This window comes from Artibeus jamaicensis, unplaced genomic scaffold (assembly GCF_021234435.1).
Source record: "Artibeus jamaicensis isolate MK-2021 breed Jamaican fruit bat unplaced genomic scaffold, CSHL_Jam_final scaffold_847, whole genome shotgun sequence".
NCBI classification, from domain to species: domain Eukaryota; kingdom Metazoa; phylum Chordata; class Mammalia; order Chiroptera; family Phyllostomidae; genus Artibeus; species Artibeus jamaicensis.
The window spans coordinates 10932522-10955610 of record NW_026522057.1 but is presented as its reverse complement, the minus strand read 5'-3'; the positions used below and the strand labels follow the sequence as shown (position 1 = coordinate 10955610).

The window sequence follows — 23089 nt, the reverse complement described above, 5'->3', positions numbered from 1 at the left end:
GGCTTCAAGAGAATTACAGGTCTAGAGTTGATAATTTGCATTTCAGCGATTTCCAGACTGTCTGCCCCTTTTCCCAACAGGCTCCCTTTCCACACATGGACACCCTCGAGGATGCCTTTTTCCAGAGACCCAGAGTTCACTATCAGCATTTCCTGTCCCAGGTGCAGGGAAATGTGCTAAGTCTGGCTGCAGTGCCCAAGAGATAAGAATCTTCCAAGTCTGCAGTTGCCCAGACTCATCATCCTCATTGTAGAAAAGCACAGGCCAAGCAGACAAAGAGCAGGTGCACCTGTGAAAGGGTACAGAAAGCCATCTGGTCCTCGGGAAAAGGATGTTTTCAATGCTGCCTCTGGGCCTTGGGGCTGAGGTGGTAAGAGACGTTTGGCACTGGAAGCTTCCTAGATACTGTCTGAGCTGGAGAAATCAGGTGGCAGAAAAGTCATTAATTCACCCAGTTTCAAAGTAAGTTACCACCAGATTTGAAATCTTACATCACGTCTCATATATCTTTTACTTTTTCTGATACACTGTGTATGAGCATTCATTTCTTAGACTGTTATCCTAGACAGAGCCAAAATCTCAAGCAGTATTAATTCAGCTCAATTCTGACAAATTTGTAAGATCAGATAAAATTAAGTATATTGAGATTTTAACTGCATTTCTTCTCTCTTTTCATTACAAATTTTAGTAAGATTCCTTAGTCACTCTTAAACTAAATAGGCAAAACTGAGAATACTTTTTGAACAGGGAATATGTACCTGAGAGCCTAACATACACCCAGGTTATTGCTTAGTGATTAGGTTATGCAGAATCAGTACATGTCTTCCACCAGTAAGAATATTATGTTCCCCAATTTACAATTCTGCAGCATTCACTGGGATCACTCCAAAGAGCCACTGAACTGCCACCCCTTCCTTTCCTCCTCTGGGAACACATTTCTAGAAGTGACTACAATACAGAAAAGGTTAAATACAACTTTAACAGGAAAACTGCACAGCTGCTACCTCTAGAGGGCAAACAAGGTCCATTTTAATCTACAGCTTCTCGATTCGGCTGATTCAGCTAATTCTTCAGTTTGACTACACAGTCCCAAACGAGCCTGGCTTTACTTCCTTTTATGCTAGAAATCCCTGGTTCATAGATGACTCCAATGCAGTCAGATCAGAATACAATCCTTCTCCCCTGGGATCAGGAACCTCAGATCTATAGAATGTTAAGGACATAGCGGTCTGTTTCAAACCCTTGGCTCTGTAGGACTACCCAAGCCAAGGAAAATGACAGGAGTTGAATTACAACAGAAATCTTTATTAAAATGTGTCCTTCGATAATGTTAGCATACATACAATATACACACATACATCTGTACACTCTTTGACACACCTCACAATTGCCACCATCAGTTTAACCAATAAATTAAAACTTAAAAAAGGGGGGAGGAGGATGGGGTGTGGGACTAAGGGCAAAATTTCCCATGTTTTATCTGTAAGAAATTGCAAATTTCTCAGTTTCCCTGAGGAAACCTGTGACCAGAGAATCTTTGAAGTAAAATACATAAATCTCCACTCCCACCCCCACCCCCACAAAAAAAAGATTCCAAAAGATGCAGTTACAACAAGTGTGCTTCTCAGAACAGGAGCATTCATTCCCCTTCATACTCTGGCTTCTGCACCTTCTGGATTCAAGACAGTCTTCCCCTCAGCTGGGGCAGAGAGGTTCATATGGGCACTTGGGCTGGGCGCACCTTGGGCTCTGGGAGTCGAGGGGCAGGCTGCAGTATGGGAGTGAGGGGAGCCACACTCATCTGAAGTGATGTCTGGCACGTCATCTGACTGTGTGTCTGAGCTCTCTAGGTCACTACGGATGCTCTCGGGCTGGGCCAGGCTGATGTCCCAAGGTTTGCTGGCCAGGCAGTCTTTCTGTTCACAGCTTTGGTGTTTGCAGGGGGGATCCTCTTCATTGCTGCCGCTGCTGCCACCACCACTTTCCTCTTCATTCCCCGCCATCTGAGCATGAACATGGAGTGAGTCCTCCGTGCTGCTTCCACTCACCAGCTGATAGTGGCTTGGCTTAGCTTCAATGTCCACTTGGATTTCCATATTGTTACATTCTCTGTGGAGACAAAATCCACTATGCTGAGTCATGCATGGGTCATGCAATACCTGTTGGTAAAAGCAGTTTGTGGGCTCAGGAATAGAAAGCCCCAAAACATAGGTAAATAGACTAGAGTTCATTTTTAGTGAAAACAAAAATTTAGCCTAACACTCAAATAGGATGGAGAACAATTAGATCTTTTTGTTCATTTAAACAAACACATACACCTCTGCCAATTTCTTTAAACTAAAAAAGAACTTCCAAAATTCCACTAGTGTCAGGGCCTCACACTATCTTACCCTATGAAAGTGAAAGAAGATTCAAAGCTTTTTACTGCTGTGCTACAATCAGAAGAAACCAGGAACTCTCCAGAAGGAAGTGCTGCACTCACACAATACCAGACACACTAGTTCTCGAAAATAAAGAGAAATAAGGTACAGGAGCCACACCAACCAAAGGGCAACATGAGAGCAGAAGCCATAGATCCACAGATGTCAATGAATACCAATCTAGCTCTCAAAGTTCCATGTAAATAATTACTGTTGCAAAAGCCAAGAAGAAAAAAAAAAAGGAAAAAAGAAAAGAAAGAAAGAAAAAATCCTCTAAAAATCAAGTGCTAACAAAGACTAAATCGAGAGCTGCCAAGAACTTGCTCAATGAAGTCACAGGGCACACACACTACATATCCCACTAGATGGTACGCAGAGCTCTAATAGAAGGCATTGAGTTTCTGAAGGTCTAGTACCTGACCAAAAAATGCAACCTCTCCTGGGCATCTGACTGGTCACATACCTGTCCTGTGGGTTGTAGGAACTGATTATGGAACCGGCCATAGCGCGAGTACTTGCGTTGTCACTAATTGCACCAAGACTGGCTGTGTCTTTGGGAAAAATTTCCTTTTGGACATCGGCTTGGACTTCTAACCTGTGTAAAGAGGGGACGTTCAAGTTAATATGAGACCTGGGTATTCCGAGACAGTCTGCTTCCTGGCACACATCTCTTCCATTATTCTCTTGCAAACTGAGTTGATCTGATCTCCAATTGTCAAGCAGCTCAAGTAGATGCCCACACAGTTTTTCTCTTAAGTATTTAATGAAATCGTCCCCTCCTTTCTATCCCCATTGTTACTGCTTAACTTCAGGCTCTCCAGATCTCCTGCCTAGATAACCACAACTGGGCTCTCTCTGCAGTGGTCCCAACTCCAAGTTAAAGCATTTCCAGACCACTGCCAATGTGAATGACGACGTGATCACTCTAATAGTCCTCTCTCTGCTCCCAATTGACAACTGGCATTTAAGGTCTTACTGATCTGCCTCCAAGCTCACGCTCCAGTTCCTCTCTCACCATAGGTCCTAAATCATAATCATTCTCAACTTTTCCTTTCCTTACACACTTATACACATTTTATACCTCCATAACTTTGGATATGGTATTCCCGCTCTCTAGAAGTTTCCTTTCTCTAGATGGCAAACTCGTATTCAATCCTTAACAAAGAAATGATCACTTCCCCTCAACCTTCCAGCACACCAGTTGCTTCCTAAGTGCTTCTATAGCACCTGTTTATTTATTAATCAATGTACACATTTCTCTTCTACTCATCTGAGCTCCAAAAAAGGAAAGACATCTCATTCACTCTATCCTCCATGTCTTGCACATACTAGGAACTCATACATTTAGAAATCAAATTACCTCCAAGCTATGAGATCGAAGGACATGCAGAAGCCAATCTCCTATAAGGGCAGCAAACTTTTCCAATGGTGTCTCAGAGCTAAGAACCTGTAACTATTTCCCTTCTTGGCTCTAACACCATTTTATTTACACTTAAATAGTTCCTCATAATGGGTTTCACAGTCAAACCCATCTGACTCATTCACTTCCTATAAAAGGAATTTCCATTCAGAAGCAAGCCTATAGAAAGAAGGCTTCCACAGAACTGGAACAGCTGAACTGGCTAAACTGCAGTTTCAGCAAGTCAGTCTCCAATTATGTCTGTCTGCTTATTTACAAGAGTGTTGGTTTTAAAAAAGCACAGCAGTGAATTCTCCAGAATGTGGGGGTGAGATCCCCTAATAAACACCCAGAGTCATGAGATGCAGACGGGACAGCAGCAGCCTCCAGCTGCACACCCTAACAACCTCCAGCCCTCTACCTATACCTTTGCTGTGCTGCTCCAGCCTCAGATGCCCTTCAAGAATGTGCCACAGCCCAGGAAAATGAGGCAGTGCAACGGAAAAGTGCATCACGTCAGAGACCAGGGTTCTAGTTTCAGCTCCACCACAGGATCACTCTCAGAATCAGAAGAGGCCTTTCATAAACACCATTTACTTAAGTGGTTCCCAGATGCTCGTTCTTGTACTATGACCGAATCACTTGGAAAGTCTTTTCAAAATACAGATTCCTAAATCCCACTCCCAGATTCTAACTTACTAATAGTGGGATAGGGCCCTGAAATCTACTTTGTAAGAGGCTCCCAGGTGACTGACAAGCACTCAGGTGTGGCATCCAGTCCAGCTGCCATCTGTGGATTGACTCCTAATAGCCAAATGGCCATCTGGTCTTACTTTAAACACTTCCAAGGATAGGTAGCTAAATATTTACTGAGGTAATACGTCCCTTCTTTGGACTTTTATATAGATTTTCCCTATATTCTCTATAATGAATCAAAATAAGTTTCCCTCTAGCTTCTGCCAAGTCATCTTAATCTACCTCTTGGCATGACTCAGATGTTTAATTCTTTTTTTCTAGTTCAAGACTCTTCAGGTATCTGAAGGCAACCACCTTCCCTACCTCCCTAACTTGCCCACCCCCCCACCCCGCCCCGCCCCATCTTCCCAGGCCTCTGCCTCTAGTGCATTAAACTAACTGCTTCTCGTTTCACCAGTTGGTAAAATGACCCAAGTAAGTCACAACCTCTTTAGTAATAAACCTTTACATACTCTCAACACAAGTTCATGGAATTGACTTTCTTCTACCAAATGGGAATAGGAAGCTAATGCAGATGACAGTACTGATAAGCCAACTGATAAGATACAGCATAAATGCTGTTCGATGGAAGGCTAGTGACAAGCCTAACGGAGAGCACAGCCTTGGAAACCCTACAGAAATACGTGCTTTCCCTTTCTGAAGAAGCAGCCTAATACAGTAGAAGGAGGACCTAAACATTATCCTTTATGTGGAACAGTATAAAGAACACATAACGTTCATGGGCCTGTTTTCAAATTGTACAAGTAGGAAAAACACAAACAAACCACTGAAGCCCTGACTGGTGTGGCTCAGTGGGTGGAGTGTCATCTTCCAAGTCAAAAGGTCACCAGTCTGATTCCTGGTCAGGGCACATGCTTGGGTTGTGGGTCAGGTCCCTGGCTAGGAGTGCGTGAGAGGCAACTGATCAGTGTTTCTCTCCCTCCCTTCCCCTCTCTCTAAAAATAAATAAAATCTTAAAAAAAAATTCAGAACAACCACTGATTGATGGTTAAATCAAAATGAAACGACAGGTAGGACATGCCTGGCACAGAGAAATGGTTCCAAGGGGTTCTTTCAGTAATGACCTATTTGCTCACCTGCTGTATTTTCCCTTGCCACTGGAAAGAATGCCGCCACTCAGCGTGCCCCCAGAGAGGGCTGCAAAGCTGGCTGTTTCACTGTATGGACCCTGCATAACACTGAGTCCATCTGTTGGGCTTCCACTGGTGCTTAGGACACTCGTCAGACCTTCAATGCTACTTTCTCCAATGCTGGGATTCTTGAGGGCTCGCCAGGCATCCGCCACTGGGAATGGAACCAAACATCTCAATTCAAGAGAACACAGCATCAAAACAGTCTGGCATTTTCCTGCAATGACTCTTCTGAGTGGAAAATATTCATGTAGCAAAATAGCCATCTATTCAGTTAATGAATAGCTACTATGCGCAGCCACCACACATCAGGGGATTTACCACAAATTTATCTGTATTATAATCTGTCCAATTTTAGATGAGGACACAAAAGCTTAGAACTAAATGACTTGTCCAAATCATGGTTAGTCACATGAAAACAAAAATTCTGATTCCAAGTCCACTGTTCTTTCCAATACACCATAGATGCCATCTAATCAAACACAAAGATTTCAAAATATGATCTATGTGCTAAACCTAACAGGAAGCTTGAAAAACCTTTGGAAATCTCTGTGCCCCAGATGAGTTAATACAATAAAGTGGAAATAACATCTAAGTAGAAGTCAGAAGACTTGTTCTAGTCCCAGTTCTGCAGAAGCTCTTAAACCCATTTCACAGATGTTGAGACAAAAGCTTAAAGAAGTTGCCATTAAATGGGGAATAGTGATAAGTCTCACCCTTCCTCTCCAGAGAGCTGTTATGAAAAGACCAAGTGAGATAATGGCTGTGTAAAGTCCTCTGAAAATTATAAAGTACTGTGCAGATTTGACTTTATTATAATCACTACTATTACCAGCATACTTGGAATCCTACAAGTTTGTACCTGCCACACAGAGGCAGGTACCACAGGAATTAACCTAGTAACTCTGGAACAAAGAAATGAAAAGCTAAAAATACTTTACCCTCTACAAAGCTCATTATCCAAAGTAATCCAATGGCAATCTCTCTCTAAAATGAGCTAAATTTTACTGATTTTTATTTTGTGTTCTATAAACTCAAAAGGAAATTAAAAACCTCCTTTTACCTGTGATTGGGCCATCATCTTCATCAAACTCAATTTTCACTCCCTTTCCATTGGCTGTGCTAACTCCACAGCCGCCTCCACGACAGAGAGAAATGGGCACAACCCCATAGACGTAAGCCAGCATAATGGGGACACCAATACCTGGGGGGAAAGGAGGAGGTATGTCAGCAGGCCATCAGGCTGCAACTGCCCTGAATTTCCTTCCCAGCCTGAGTACAGACAAACCACTTTTATAAAGGGCAAGGAAAGGCAGAAGATGGCTATCCTAAAGAGGAAGGCCAGTCTTAACAGTGGCCACTGGCCTTAGAAAGGCTGTATTAGAATCTTGGCTCCAATTTACTAACCATATGACCTTAGACATACCTTCCCAGAGTTGTCAATGATCAAAAGAGAACATATATACCAGGGGTGTCAAACTCGTTTTCAATGGGGGCCACGTCAGCCTCACGGTTGCCTTCAAAGGGCTGAATATAATTTTAGGACTGTATAAATGTAACTACTCCTTAACTAGGGGCAAGAAGCTCAGCACTGCTGCCGGGCAGAAACAAGGTGTTGGGCCGGATAAAACAAGGCAGAGGGCTGGATTTGGCTTGCGGGCCATGTGTTTGCCATCTGTGATATATATAGTGTCTAGTGTGTGTGTGTGTGTGTGTGTATCTTTCATTTTTTCCCTTCTACTCATTGCTGAAGTGCTAATCCAAAAACAAATCAATAACCAAATAACGAATGACTCTTGGGGTTAGGATCCTCCCAGAGTGTTGATTCCAAAATCTTATTCCACATGAGACAGATGGCTTCATTGTTAAGACCACAGGCTTCAGGTCAGTTTGCCTTGATTCATGTCCCAGCTAAGTGACTCTGGGCAAATTACTACACCTTTCTGTTACAATAATGCTGTTGTAAACATTAAATAAATTAATGCGTAAGAAACACACAGAACTGCTCCTGGCACATGGAGAGCCTCAATAAATATTATAGAACTATTATTCTGAAACAAACCCTCATGCTTCCTCAAAATAGTGGGATGCACTAAACAAATCAAAATAAAAATAATTTTGTTTTGTGGGTTCCATTGCAAATGGCAAAAAAAGATAAAAGGTGAAAGAAAAACTAGGCCTTAAAGTAATATTCTTTAATTTAACCTTCTCTGACAGATTCCCTCTGATAATTTAGTGTGGTTGATAATAATAATAACAACAGTACCTAAGAGAGTTAACACCCAAGGTGGGTTTGGTATAAAATGTAGGGGTTTCCAGGATGAAACATCTGGCCAGCTGGCTAACTGCTATAGTCAGAAAGCCAGTTGCAGGGGGGAAAAGGGGAGCGAGGCAGGAATGAAGTCGTGGTCCTGGCCAGTTTCTTACCAACACTAACTGCAGCAATAACTGGGGATGCGATGACCGACAGAGTCACTCCTCCTGTGATAGCCAAATTCCTCTTATGTTTGGAGGTTTTCCTTCCTTCATACCTGCTATGAATCTATAAAATAAGAAAAAAATCCCAGCCAGCAGGTTAGAATATCAATTTTTTGCCAAGGGAGTAAAACATACCCTCCACCCCCAGAAAGTATCTTTCTTAAACTAACCTCATCAGACCAGGATGATCTAAACTAATACAGGGAAAGTTAAACAGACAAAATAACTCAGGAGGGTAAAGTAAGCGTTTCACCTTTAAGTCACTGGCTGAGACAAACTAAGTCCAGGATGTTAATAACTTTCAGATCTCTTGGGGGTTTATGAAAATCCATTTAAGAAATTAAGGTTATTTTTACCCAACAACCACCTGGTTTTCAGGCAGCTCTGAAACATAAGCTCCTCCCCATTTCCTTCAAATCTTTACCAAGCAACCTGAAAATGGAACAGGCACAGAACTCAGTAATCTTACCTTCCTGCCAACATAAACAGGAATGCCAATGACCATGGCTGGAATGGCAATGCCAGCAATGAGGGAAATCCCCACTGGGGCACCAATCAATGTGCCCAGCTGCCAGAGAATTTTCTTCTTACGGCTCCATGGCTTCTTGCCCCAGAATGTGCAGCCAGAGGGGCTGCAGAGGAAACATGAAGTTAATGTCAATATTATAAATAAAAGTAGTTGTCACCAGAGAGCTTGATAAGAGCAAGAGTCTTCTTTTCAATTAGGAGTGGTTAACAGTTACAAGAAGTTACAGGAAATGAATATACTGCACAAGGGGAGCAAAGGCCAATGCCAGGCTACTGGAGCTCTGGGGTCTTTCTTTTTTGTAAAGACTTGAAACCTCTTTTCTATTCTTTTCTGCTGAACTGTGTCCTCCCTAGGCCACCAACACTGATCTAGCTTCCTTGACTGATACTACTCGGGACCCTGCATAGCCTGCAGACTTGACATCTCAACCAACTGCATGGTGCTTTGCAGCTGATGCACACTCTGATTTGCAGTTTTCTCAGTATATGTCCTACCACATCTAATAGATACTGCAAACCGTGTTCCTGGGAAAGGATATAAAAAGACTTGTCTCAGCCTTTATGTCAGTTTCATGCTTAGTTTGGCTACTTTTACACTCAGCCCTTTTGAGTCCAACCATTTTTGCTCACTGTTTGTCCTGCCCCCTCACCAGATGGGATAAGCAATGTTTAAAGTAGGGATCATGGCTTATGCACACTTGTGCCCCCATTAATAGGTAGACTGTAAGTACTCAAATGTCTGCTAAATTGGAAATTAAAGTGTTTTATCTATACAACAAATATTAAGTTTATAAATATTGATTCCTTCAAGACAATAGTTTAATATTCACTCAATAAATTCTTTGGAAACTCACCATGTATAAGGAACTTGAAAAAGTAATTCTAGCCTTAAGAAACTCATATAGTCTAGCAAAATTAGCCATATGCATGAAGTAAAATGATCACATTTATAAAGATGCATTTAAGGAATGTCAATGGAGAAGAATGAGGCAGGGGAAGGCATAACAGATGAAATAGCATTTAAGTGGCCCTTGAAGGGTGGGTAAGAACTGAACAGGCTGAGATAAAATGGGGTTGCCAGGAGGATGAGGTGATTAGAAATCATTCGAGCAAAGTGAAGGACTTGTGAACAAGCATGGAGGGGTAAGATAGCACAGAAGAGACCCAGGGAACAGCAAGCCTAGCTTATGTATTTGAAATATACCATGTATGAAAGCAAAATGGAAAAGGTTAGAGAAGTAAATTAGGGCCAGGCTGTGGAAAGCCTTACAAGCCAAACTTGTAAGGAAACTGAGCTCTATCTGCAAGGTTATGGAAACAGTCCCTAGAAACTGCTGAGCTGGAAAACATCATGATTAGAAGGGTGCTACAGAGGAACTTTTTTACAGTTTCCTCATCCTATAATGACAAGACAGACAACTATGTCTCTCTGACATCCTTGCCCCTAAATCAGTAAGAGAACAAGACTATAAGGGCAATGGACACTTTCTCCAACTCACCTGAGGTAATGCAAGTCTGAGATCTCTTTCATACAAAGCCAACAAAACTCACAGCCACATACTGCACAGGTCATATGATTACAGCTTCCATCATTCATCTTGATAATATAAGCACTGCATCGTGGGCATGGCTTAATGTCATCTGCTAAGAGAGAGGAAGGAAGAATAAGCAGAAAAACTCCAGTATACCTTAGTTAGACTTTACTATTCCTAGAAGTACGTATAAAAAATGAAGAGGCAGTAAAGAACTCTTGACTAAGAATTCCAAATCGTGCAACCCACTTCCCTGGAAGGCTGGCTATGTCTAGACCTCAGGAAAATTCATAAAATGAGTCCTGCTTGTATAGATCAAGCTGCCTATCTCAAAAACTCACAGTGTACTCACCACTCGAACCACACTCTGAGCAGGAAGGCTTCCCTAGAGAAAAATGGTTCCAAGAATAATGGAATTTCACCAGCTAATAGGCTAGCAGAATTAAAAGCATAGATCAGCAGGAAGAATAGTCTGTAGACTGGAACTGGCTTTAAGTTTTGAGAAAATTTAGTTCAGAAAATTCATTTCTCAGGCTCAGCAAGTATCATTGTGACACTCTCTACTGCAAACCAGAGTCCCTTCCCAAGATTCTTTCAAATTCAAAACCTAAAAACAATTGGGTACAATATGTAGCATACACCTGGTAATCTTCGCAGCAAGATAGGAACTATCTTATTAAATGACAATTTTAGGAAATTATGCTATGCCAGGAAAAGGTGAAGGGTAAAAATCTTTCCTACTAGCCTCTCCCAAATGGTATCAGTGAAATAAGTACACTTATACAAGGTAATAAATCTACTGGCATTTTAAAATATGTTTCTCTGACTTTAGAGGTTGGAACTGAATGTGTGCTGTTCCTACTTTTAAGGTTAATCATTAATCCATACTAATATTTCCTCCTTAAATTTACACCCTATTTCCAAAAGTGATAATGCACTTAAAGATAGTAGATAAACAATACAGGTTAAGACACTAATTAAATGTCTTAATTTAATTCTGCTCACAATTAAAGTTTTTAAAAAGCCCCTAGCAAAAGAACACAATTGCTTGCCAACCTGAGATATATTACTAAGAAGGTAGAAATGAGAGAATTTAGCACCGGCCAGATAGCTCACTTGGTTAGAGTGTTGTCCTAATATGCCAAGGTTGTAGGGTTGATCTCAGCTCAGGGTACATACAAGGGAGCAACCAAGCAACCAATGAATGCACAAATTAGTGGAACAACAAATTGATGTGTCTCTCTCTCTATGGAAACTCAGTAAAAAAAAAAAAAAAAAGAAACTAGAAAATGCAATTTCTTGTATCCTGATTTTACTGGAGTTGGATAACATATAATGAATATGTTATACGTCAGAGAGGGAAGCTATATATATCAATTATAATATTGGAAGTATTGTCAAATAGTTTCTGATTTCTGATTCCAAGAAATACTTGGTTATACAGTAATGTAATCCCTCTCAGCTTTGGGCTCACATAAAGAGTTAAATGAAGCAGTGCCAATTTATACCTGGTCCAGATTCCTGCCCATAACTGAGACCTGAAGTGTGCTTGGTCCGTACTCGCAAAGTCTGTGCCCTCTGCTGACGGGCCATATCGCATGTCTGATTTGGATGCCATATTTGCTTGCAGTGGTAGCAGAACTCAGTCTGGCAGCCTTCCCTTTCACAGGTCAGCTTTGGGCAGCTTGCACAGCCATAGGCAATAACAGCATAACTGGGTAAGGAGACAGAAAGCAATATTGGTAAGGTAAGAATGATCTAACCCAGACAGACAGACAGACAGACATTCATCAATTCCAGCGGGGAAACACTATTTGGCACTCCCCCCACCACATATGATGTAGAGAAAAGAACACGCACATAACACATATGCATAAGCGTGTCTAATGAACTGTCAAACATATGCTGTGAGACAGTAAATTTCTTCTTGAGATTCTAAAATCACAAATCATTTATTTCCTGAAGAAATAGCAAGAAATATCATATTTAGCCTGAATTTCTAGCATGTATTCAGTCATAATTTAAGTTGCTTTAGAAGCAGTTTGCCACGGCAAGTTTCGTAAACAACAAGGTACAAACTGATTTCCTTTTGATGGTTTGCTAAATTTAGAGAGATTAGAATTTGTTTACATTAAGGGACAGAACATTTGTAATATAAAGAACTAGAGCAAAAACTAAAGCAAGTATGTGTACTTTTTCATTTTTAAGTTCTACAGGGAAGTTGGTCCGATCACAGCCTCAGAAAAATAATAGCCTTTTTTCCCCCTTCTCTCTCTCCTTCTATCTCTCAATTCAAATCTTTACCTTGAAATATCTTCTTTCTTGACAGGCTCCAGATTCCAAGAATACCACTCATTTACCTCATTAATTAATATAGAATTAAGGCCACATCTCCTCCTCTCTCTTCTGACCCATATTCTCAGTAAAGATGGACAATTCAGAATCTATCAGCACCAGCACCAAACTGCTTCTTATAATTCAAGTTTATTTACCAAGAATTACTCCCCCACAAACAATCTTATATATTTACAACTATTAGTCTTTCTGACTAATTCTAAATATGTTAATTAAGTGTTCAGATTACACCAGCAAGTAGATACTTATTTAAAATTAAACAAATTAAAGTCATTTAAAGAAACAAACAAAAAAGGGGAGACAGCAGTTGTGAAATTTCACACAATTTTCAGACAGGGTGATGACTGCAGGGTTAGGTGTTAGGGTCTGGGTGTTGCTGTTCCCTATTCCACATTCTCTTCCAACAGCCAAATAAGGTTTTCTGGGATTTATCCTATGGTTTGCTGTTTATCTGAATGTACATGAGATGTTCACAAAAACATCTCAAGTTCTCAGGTTTATCGTAGACTCTGCAGGTTGGTTTGACAATGAATCTGAAAATACTGATGACAAGGTATCATCTATTATATAATATGTGCTCTATTAAACTCTTCTCAGAAAAAGCAAAGTTAGATCAATATATGAATGCAAATGATTCATATTCTGTAGGAGTTCTGAGCAAATATAACTGCAAAATAACTACTAAAGATAAACATTTTTTCTAAAGAAAGTGAAATGTTTGCTATTGTGTATTAAATGGGAAAGATACTGGATGATCTCAGAAAAATATTAAGTCAACTTCTGATGATACAAATTAGATAGACTACCAGTCAGTAAGCCTTGAACATCTCATGATCCATTTTTACCTTATGTGGTGGGAATAAATATTTATTAACAGATTTCTTCAACCCCCCTTCTTTAAAAATAAAAACTTGTGATAGGAATTGGCAGTGTCAATTCTGGGTGTGGAATTTAGTTAAAAGAAGTAAAATAAACCCAAATACTCAGGAGCCCAAAGCAATCTATTGCCATGACACAAAATTACTCAGGGCATGAGACCTGGCATTCCTGTTTTTGGGCGCCTGGTCTGGGCTTCTGGCCCCTGACTCACGCTGCATGACACTGTGCTAATGAAAACCTCTGAACCTTAGCTCCTATTCTGAAAATGAAGGTACTGGTGCTTGCTACTTTCAAGTGCTACTAAATATGTTCTGAAACTGCATATGAGGTCTTGCTCTGACAGGAGTGGTATAAAAATGACAGAACATTTTTTTTTGTCTGACTTCCTGGCCTTTGCATACTCTATTCCTTCTGCCTAGAAATGTCCTTTCCTTACTTCTTGTCCTGACGAATATTTATCCAGGTAACAACCAGCTCAGATGTCATCATCTCTACAAAATCTACTTAACCTCTCCAAACAACTGTTTGCCTATTTCATGCCTGTGCACAATTTATGATACTTAAATACTTATCATATACTACTTTTTAATACTTATCACATTATATAGTAATTATTTGTTTATATGCATATTACACTAACCAGACTATACTCAAGGAAAAGTATCCATTTTTAAATCCCCAGGGTTTGGCATGCTAGTTTACATTTAAAATACCTGTGTTGACTGAATGATAGAGACTTTCTCCTACTTAGATTTAAAAAAATATTTTATTTATTTATTTTTAGAGAGAGGGGAAGGGAAGGAGAAAGAGTGGGAGAGAAACATCAATGTGTGGTTGCCTCTCATGTGTCCCCTACTGGGGACCTGCCCTACAACCCAGGCATGTGCCCTGACTGGAAATTGAAGTGGCGACCCTTTGCTTCACAGGCCCGCACTCAGTCCCCTGAGCTACACCAGCCAGGGCTCCTACTTAGATTTTTTTACTTTTCTCCAGGGCATTCTAGCTCTTCTCCTGAGCCGTTATTTGCCCTAAAGCAATCCTTTAAACTTATTCGTGTGCCAACTGGCTTACTATGTCAGGTATTATAACTTAATCCTAATTTTTGTGTAAGACCACTTTAGGTGTAAACTTCTAAATTCTAAATAGGGCAATGTGGTCTGGCTGGTGTGGCTCAGTAGACTGAGCACTGCCCACCCCATCAGGGCACAAGCCTGGGTTGCAGGCTAGGTCCTCAGTTGGGGGCATGCAAGAGGCAACCAATCAACGTTTGTCTCACACACCGATGGTTCTCTCCCTCTCTTTTTCCGCCCCCTCTTCTCTAAAAACTAAATAAACAAAATCTTTAAAAAGAGTAAAAAAGAGGGTGATCTCACTCCCCATGTACTTGGGAAAAACCTCATCCTTGAGAGACCAAATCCGCCAGAACCACCTTGTGTTTTCTGTCTCTTGTCTCATGCTGGAACCGCTCCTCTACCGTGCTCTCTTAGCTTAGCTAAGTGTTCAGGTTTGCTTAATTAGAAGCTAAATAGAAGATGCAGGAAATTCCATGTTGCTAAGAATACAGATGCATACTTTTTCCCCTTTAAATTCATACAACCTTTACTAATTTTGTTAATTTCCTAGTCTTCAAAAACATCATAATGTGCGACAGGCTAGACCACAGCATTATCTAACTTCAGCCCTGGGGGGAAAATCCCTTCAGTATGAATTTGATTATGTTCCAACAGGCCCTGGTAGTTAAAGAAATGTATTCCTATATTATGTCTATACTTCCCAGCTCCAGGACATGTAACTTCATTCAGAAATCAACCTTGAGTACATAAAAGGGTGGTAAACATGGGCCAAGTTGTCACAATGAGCTGTAGCCTTATCATCTTTCTTTTTCCTGCCCTTGTTTAAACCCATGTTACCTCCTGGCCAGACAACTGCAAGAGATTACTATCTGGTATCCTTATTCTCCACTCCAATCCAAATTCCAATTCTAAAAGGTGATCTATCGTGTTATTCTTTTGCTTAAAACCCTGCAACCAAAAAGAAAAAAGTCCTTCAAACCTAAAAGTCTTTGCATGGCATAAGACTGGCCTATCAACTGAATTCAGTCTACCTTTTCAGACTGATCTCTAGTCACTGCCAGATCATGCTCCCCATACTGCACATTCAGAAGCTAACCAAATTAGACTCGAGACATATCTTTTATTTTTACACCTCCAGGCATTTGCTCATAACATTTTTAAGATCCTTGTTTGTCTACCCATGTCTTTGTTTGCCTTATACGAATTTCTACTCATATTTTTCAAGGCCCATATCAAATATTTCCACCTCTGTGAAGTCCTTCTTGACACCTCTTTGCAAAGCCTTTCATCTATCCTTTAAGAGGATTTGTATTTTCTTTAGTATCTGTTACATTGCGTTTATAATTATCTATCTATCTACCTACCTATCTATCTACCTATTCATCTACCTAACTACCTATCTCCTCTACCAGGTCAACCTCCCTGTCAAGAGGTCTACATTTAAGTACTTTCTGTAATACCCAGTACTCACCTAAGGTCTGTTGAATAATCACCTGTCTGTCCTCTTCTCACCCACCCTCTTATGTTTCTCTTCCCAAAATTGTGCTGTTTGTATCCTTTATCTTTCTCATCAAAATTCAACTAATCATTCTATTCTTCTGGGAGCTAATTGAATGAGTTGTTCACAGTGCTGTAGAAAGAGTTGGACTATAGTTATCCTAGTCTAGAGGAGCTCTGCCTACTCAGAGATCAAGACTTATTGTTAAATAAGGTCACTATCAAAGCCAAAGCCCAGTTGGTTAGAGCATCATCCAATACAAGAAGATTGCGGTTTGGTCCCAGGTCAGGGCATTACAAGAAGCAACCAAAGAATGCCTAAGTGGAACAATAAATTGATGATTCTCTCTCCCTCCAAAAAAAAAAAAAAAGGAACACTGACAGAAGGCAGGCCAGAATAACTATTAAAGGAGTTTGCAAAACTACAAATAGGGAAAGTTTCAGCTACACCTAAAGATGCCATAGAATATACAGTATATTTCCTGCTGATCTAAGTTTGGGAAGATTATACCAGACTAAAGAGTCACTGTATTATTAACATTAACAAGACTTACAGTGAATATTAGCATGCCTAAAGGATTTAAGAAGCTCATGAAATCTCTGAAATAAATTTGCTTTATTTTGTTCAGTCTAGTATTTCCCAATCTTATCTGATCACTAAACATTTCTCTTTCCATAAATACCTATAATATACTTTGGAAAATATTTATATATATGAAAAACAGAAAGTAAGATCAAAAGATTGTTGGATACTGAAAAGGGGCTTAAATTATAAAGCTGTCATATAAATACTAAGTTATTAAAGACATAAGAAATCATATTGCCCTGGTCTGGCAGCTCAGTTGGTTGGAGCACTGTCTGGATGCTCCAAGTTTGTCAGGGATGCTCTATCCCTGGTCAGGGAACATACAAGAAACAACCAATGAATGCATAAATAAGTGGAACAACAAATCAATGTTTGTTTTTTTTTTTAAAGATTTTTATTTATTTATCTTTTAGAGGGTAAGGGGAGAAGGAGAGAGGGAGAGAAACATCAATGTATGGTTGCCTTTCATGCATCCCCTGCTGGGAACTGGCCTGCAGGGAACCAGCCTGCAACCCTGGTATGTGCCCTGACTGGGAATCGAACCGCAATTGTCTGGTTCACAGGCCCGCGCTCAATCCACTGAGCTACACCAGCCAGGGCCAATGTTTTTATTTCTTAAAAATAAAAAAATAAAATTTAAAAATTGGAAAAAAAAAGAAGTCATCTTATAGGTCAGGTATGAGCAGTTTTAAGCAGAGGAGTACTATAAAATGTTCCGCTTTAGAATGACTACTTTGGCAAATATGAGAAAGGTGCATTGGGCTGAAGGATGATGTAGATGGCCAGGTTGCGGGAGGAGATAGAGTGAAGAGTTCTGATATAGAAGGTACGGTATAAACTAAGAGTTCCAGGAAGGCTTCAGAGAGGAAAACTCCTTCACCGAAAGATTTGTCTTGCTCAGGGAGCTTGCTCTTCCCTCATAAACATGCTAGAGACAAGCAGAAGCTTCCTGTTTATGAGATGGTCTAGTCCAATTGTCCAGGAAGGCCAATAACTGATACTACCTGCTGTAGTCAGGCAGGAGGGGCACTCTGCAGGGGGACTCTCCAATGAGGGGCTGCAGTGGTGGACTTGTACAAAGAATTTAGGTCAAGACAGCCTTACCTCCTAATAATTTGTAGGGAAGATCTGCCCTGTTACCTCCTTTGCTCACCCCTCAGTCTCCTAGAGATTCTGAAAGGGTTTAAAGATTGACAACAAGGCATTTGAGAAGAAAACATTAAATATTTTCAGGAGTTGTGGATTTCTGAAAACACTTCATATTTAAGCAGATTCCAAGGGTTAACAGATCCACTGCATGGTTTATTAGCCATGAGACATTGGGTTCCATACAAACTTCTCTGCCCTCGTTTCTCCCTTACAAAATGAGTCTACCACCATCTACCTGTATGAACCTAAAATGAAATGATTTCTGAATAATTTCAGGCTGGAGTCTGAAAATTATACAGAACTATAAAAATGTACAGTTATTTCTATTTTGAGTTAATTTTATCTCATTTATATTTGGTGGTATTTTATTTCATATTAAATAATACAAATGTTTCCCTCCTAAAATCGGTTCCCTTATTTACAAGTAAAATAAAATTATTTCAAGTATGGGAAAAGAAAAACCTCAAAACTCTTTGCTCTGTTCTCCAAGTATTTTGTAAACAAATAATGAATCTTGCCCTGGCCAGGTAGCTCAGTTGGCTGGAGTGACGTTCTGATGCACCTAGGTTACGAGTTTGAGCACACACACAAGAATCAACCCACGAATACATGGATAGGTAGAACAACAAACTGATATTTCTGTTTCTTCCCCCCTTCCCTTTCTCTTTCTCTCTAAAAAAAAAATCAATAAAATAATTTAATGAATCTTTTAATATATAGTGTTCTCATTATCATGAGTAATCACAGTAAAACTAGTGATTGGAACTCAGTAGGATCACTCACATACTCCCCTCACCCTGCCAAATACACACATAGACACACAGAGAGCAAAGGGAAGACTTGATAACTTTGACTGGTAGGAACTTGATCTGTGGATAGTAAATATGGTCACGTACGAGAAGAGATAACTGGGGCTTAGGCTTCTGCTCTAGTGCTCACCCATGACTTTTACCAGACCCAGAAGAGCAGACCAGTTTGGTTATAGTAAAACAAAACAAGCCATTTTTTTTGTCCTGGCATTAGAAAGAGAAAAAACCATTGGCCAAATCCCCAGGGAACTCAGACACCTGTTTGGGAGGTGACAGAATTTTAAAGTTACTCCCTGTTTATTTATCTAACACCTTCAACTGAAGATCTCAAAACACTTTGCAAACATTAATTAAGCCTCTCAGGTCAGGAAAGGGTTAGGCCTATTTCTGATAAAAATAAAGTAGGTAAGAGGCTGTTAACTATAAGAATCAGAAAAGAAAATGAATTATTCTAGCACACCTGGCTCTCTCAATGCTGTCCTTAGGCCACAAACAGTAGCATTCACAATAATGCTGACAAGCCCATGCTTTTAAAAACAGAGGGTGAGGAAAAAATATTGAACTTGGAGTTTAGGCCAGTGTTTCCACTAGTTACATGACTCTGAACAAGTCACTCAATTTATTTAAACTTTGGTCCCCTCATCTATAAAACTAGATCAAATTTATCTTACCATGTTGCAAGGGTCAAATTAAATTATATATGCCTGGCACATGGATACTCAGATGCCAGCTTGCTTTCTTTTCCCAGACTTCACCTTCTTTAAACCCAATAATAACACATTTAAAAAATATGTATGTAAGATTGTTATAATTCTTTTAACTAATTGAGAAGAAAAACCCTCTGGATGATAACTCATGCAGTACTTGGCTAAAATAGAAAATGGCCTAATTCTTTAATAACTCCGAAATCAGTGATGGTTTGGAGTTGTCATCAAGATTGTAAATTAACTCCTGCCCCTTTTTATTGATGGAGCAAATTCAGAGATTGATCTCAGATGAATAAAAGACCAAAAGGGAGCTTTTCCAGAAAGATAATCAGTGGTCCCACATTTCTCAGTTAAAATTCAAGGAAACTCACATCTCAAAGGAGGAGATAATATGCCATTCCAAAATTAAATATTCACTTAATTCCTTTGGTTCAGAAAACAGATCGATAGTGTCTGTAAAAATGTGAATACCATATAAATTAACCTCTTCAGGCCCGCTGGATCACCAGATACAAGCAAAAACTTCTATTGAGCCTGCAGTGGGTGTTTCTGATACTTATTAACTGAAAGTGAAAGTGATCTACTATAGATAAACGCAGTTCCTTTGACAACAACACTTCAAAGTAATTTAGAAACCCCATCTGAGTTAGGTTAAATAACACACCGGTCTCTAAACAAGTTTGGCAGAATAGATAAATAGAAGAAGCTTACTCTTCTTACTCTCCTAGACAGTCTGTGTAGGCTTCTTTTGAAGGAGACACACATAAGCACCATGGAAATCTTAAAACAGCCTTGATATACAGGCTACAATTAAAAGCCCTTCTTAGCCCCTTTGAAGCAAAGATCATGAAGCTTTTTACTAGCATTACATTACCCACTGCAGAGAGTCCCTAGCACCTTTTTGTTCCCAAAACGTGGCACACAAGAATAAAATGATCTGCAGGTAAGGGCACAGTCTGACTCCCAACCACTTAGAGGAGCCCCTCCTTTGCTGCATGGGAGGTACTGACGGTGACACACAATCAAATTTTAAAAAGTGGGGGCAGGAGGGTCTCCACTGAATGCTCCAGACTGCTAAACCTGGTGGTGGTATGTCTCTGCAGTCACAGCACATTTTCTCACCGACCTTAACAACTTAACGTACGCGGTGCATTTAAAAGACCATCATCAAAACTCAAGATCAGACGGGCTGGGAGACACATTTTCTCCTAACGTACCAATCCTCTAGGCATCCTTCTTCTGAGTGACCCACTGCTTCTCAGACAAAGGGTCCACTCCTCACCCTGCCCAAGGCAGCAGTTTAAGAACCACAGGGGGCTTCCCAAGAGCTTGGCACAGAGGACACACAATGCCCACGGTGCCCCCAGAGCTCTGCCGGCCAGCAGTCCTCTCCCCCTAGTGCCATTCTCTGTCACCTCCATCCCAACTTTCACCAGGAGTGGTCAGGAAGAACACACCTTCTCCTGCAATGCTACTAAGTCTGACCCTAGCCAAATGGACACACCCCTCCGAAGCGTTGCCCCCTCAGAGGACATTCTCATTTTGTCTTTTGCCATATATCCTCTCACTGAGAGACACTCCTTGCCTCTGGACAGAGGGGCATTCACCCGACAAAAACTGTCCTGCCTCCTGGCTTGATGGATAGCTCCCTCCCTCAAACACTACTCAGCCTCCACCTCAAGCTCTAGGGCAGGGGTGGGGTGCTGGGTGCGTCCACAGTACTCAGCTGAGCTTCCGGAGGGTTACCAGTTACCAAGCCACCGCAGTTGCCGCCTCCTTCTCCCTCCCATGGCTCATCCCTCACCTCTCCCTCCACGTCTGGACACGGACACACACGCACAACACTGCGCCTTTAGGGGCGGGTCACGGGCGGGTCCAGTGCCCAGGCACCGGCCGGGATCCCTTTGGCCGCAGCCTGCCACCCCCGGCGGCCACGCCCCCGCGCTCACCCGCAGTCCGGGGCCGGGCACCAGCGGCAGTCGGGGTCCGAAGCCAGGTAGCGGCGCAGCATGAACTCCTCGTACTTGTGCATGAGAGGTGGGTCCGCGAGCAGCAGACGGATGTCGTGCGGGTTGAGACGCTCGCTGCACTCGGGGCAGCTGATGGGTACCCGGCTCTCGCTGATCTCCAGGCGCAGGTAGTGGCGGAGGCAGTCCCTGCACGAGCGGTGTGGACAGCTGAGCAGGCGCGGGGCCCGCTCGGGCGGCAGCCGCACCAGGCACAGCGGACACTCCACCTCCTCCGGGCCCGAGCTGCCGCCCTCCGCCGCCTCCTCATCATCGAACCCGGGCCCCGCCGCCGGCGCCTCGGCCTCTTCCTCGGCCTCAGCGGCCGGCTCGGCGGGCAGCGCCTCGGGCAGGGGGGCCTGGGCCGCGGCCGGGACTGGGGCGGGCGGCGGCGGCGGAGCTGCCGGGGGCGGTGGCTCGGCCTGCGGCTTGGCCCGCGCGCGGCGGCCACGGGCCGAGGCAGAGAAGACGCTGTGGAAGGTGAGGCGCCGGCGCCGGCCGCCGCTGCGGCACTTGGGGTCTGGCGCAGCCGCGTGTAGGGATGTAGAGCGCGGCGACTCGGAGTCCTTCTCGGAGCCCATGGCCCCCAGAGGCCGAGGGGCGAGCGGCGCCCAGCGCCGCCACAGGTCCCTCCTCAGCGCCCCCCTCAGCGCCCCCTCTGCCGGAGCCCCGGCCGCCGCCGCCGCCGCCCTCCCCAAGATAGAAACCGAGAAGCGTCAACCCAGCAGTTATAAAGCCTCCGCCCCTCGCGCCGCTGCCCACTGCGCAGGCGCTTTACTGAGACACCTCACAAACCGCACCGCGAGGGCGGAGGGGCGCTGGGTGCGGTCAAATGGGGAGGAGCCGGGCGTGCTGGGGCGGAGCTTCACCGCCACCTGGTCATGTGGTTCCAGGACAGCCATCTTGAACAGATACTAATCCAATGGCTTTTCTTGGCCTTTTCCCCCCAATTCTGTCACCCATGTCCAGGTCACCCCACCTCGTGGATAATTTGTTTCTTCTAGCAACTGATGCTTCAGTTATTTCGTCTGTAAAAAGCAGGCAAGCGTAGATCAGATGGTGATTCCCTACTGGTCTATCTTCCAATATTTTTGTTGTTTATTAAACACCATTACTTAAAAATATAGTCATTCTCTGAGCATCTAAAAAGCAGAGGCATTACTAGATGAGACAGACAGGGTCTCCCTATTGGCAAGGGATGTGCAGAATAAAGTATAAATTCCTTAATCTAGCATTTAATGCTCTCTGTGAGCTAATAAACTTTATTCCTAGGTCCACCTCCCATTCTATCTTCCTGGTAGCATGGTTATTTAGAATTTGTGTGAGGAGACCCAGCATTTTTAGCATGAGTGGCGGGGTTTGGAAGTGCATTTTTTAAGTATATTTTTTTATTTTATTGATTATGCCATTACATTTGTTCTATTTTCCCCCCTTCATTCCCCTCTACCCTGCACACCCCTCCCCCACCATTCCCCCCGCCTTTAGTTCATGAACAGGTGTCTCAAGTTCTTTAGATTCTATATTTCCCCTACTATTCTTATTCTCCCCCTATCTATTTTCTATCTACTGTCTATGCTACTTATTTTCTGTACCTTCTCCCTCCTTCTTCTTCTCCCACTCCCCTGTTGCTAACCCTCCACATGATCTTCATTTCTATGGTTCACTCCTGATCTAGCTGTCCTCTTAATTTGCTTTTGTTTTAGGTGTGGTTGTTAATAACTGTGAGTTTGCCGTCCTTTCACTGTTCATCTTTTTTATCTTCTTTTTCTTAGGTAAGTCCTTTTA

General features: G+C 42.1%; 1 protein-coding gene across 3 annotated transcripts; it reads right to left on the bottom strand.

Annotated features, from left to right (window-relative positions):
* Nucleotides 1-1284: 1284 nt before the first annotated feature.
* RNF19B (ring finger protein 19B) lies at nt 1285-22017 on the bottom strand. Of its 3 annotated transcripts, none has more exons than XM_037149524.2 (9): nt 21248-22016; nt 11752-11957; nt 10211-10355; nt 8653-8815; nt 8133-8247; nt 6769-6909; nt 5652-5859; nt 2884-3015; nt 1285-2109 (listed from the first exon to the last, which is right to left on the bottom strand). In XM_037149524.2, exons 1-9 carry the CDS (start codon nt 21883-21885, stop codon nt 1650-1652), a joined length of 2208 nt encoding a protein of 735 aa, XP_037005419.2. In that variant the 5' UTR covers nt 21886-22016; the 3' UTR covers nt 1285-1649. The 3 variants fall into 3 exon arrangements, with proteins under 3 accessions (XP_037005419.2, XP_037005420.2, XP_037005421.2); XM_037149525.2 differs by having other exon boundaries at nt 10211-10352; XM_037149526.2 differs by lacking the exon at nt 2884-3015 and having other exon boundaries at nt 21248-22017.
* Between the last annotated feature and the right edge of the window lie 1072 nt (nt 22018-23089).

Excerpts from the sequence above, each read along its gene's own strand:
- RNF19B (XM_037149524.2), bottom strand. The coding sequence starts at position 21,885 with ATGGGCTCCGAGAAGGACTCCGAGTCGCCGCGCTCTACATCCCTACAC. Across the intron at positions 8,816-10,210 it reads TCAGACTTGCATTACCTCAG|CCCCTCTGGCTGCACATTCT; the intron begins GTGAGTTGGAGA and ends TTTCCTCTGCAG. Across the intron at positions 2,110-2,883 it reads TCCTACAACCCACAGGACAG|AGAATGTAACAATATGGAAA; the intron begins GTATGTGACCAG and ends TTGTCTCCACAG.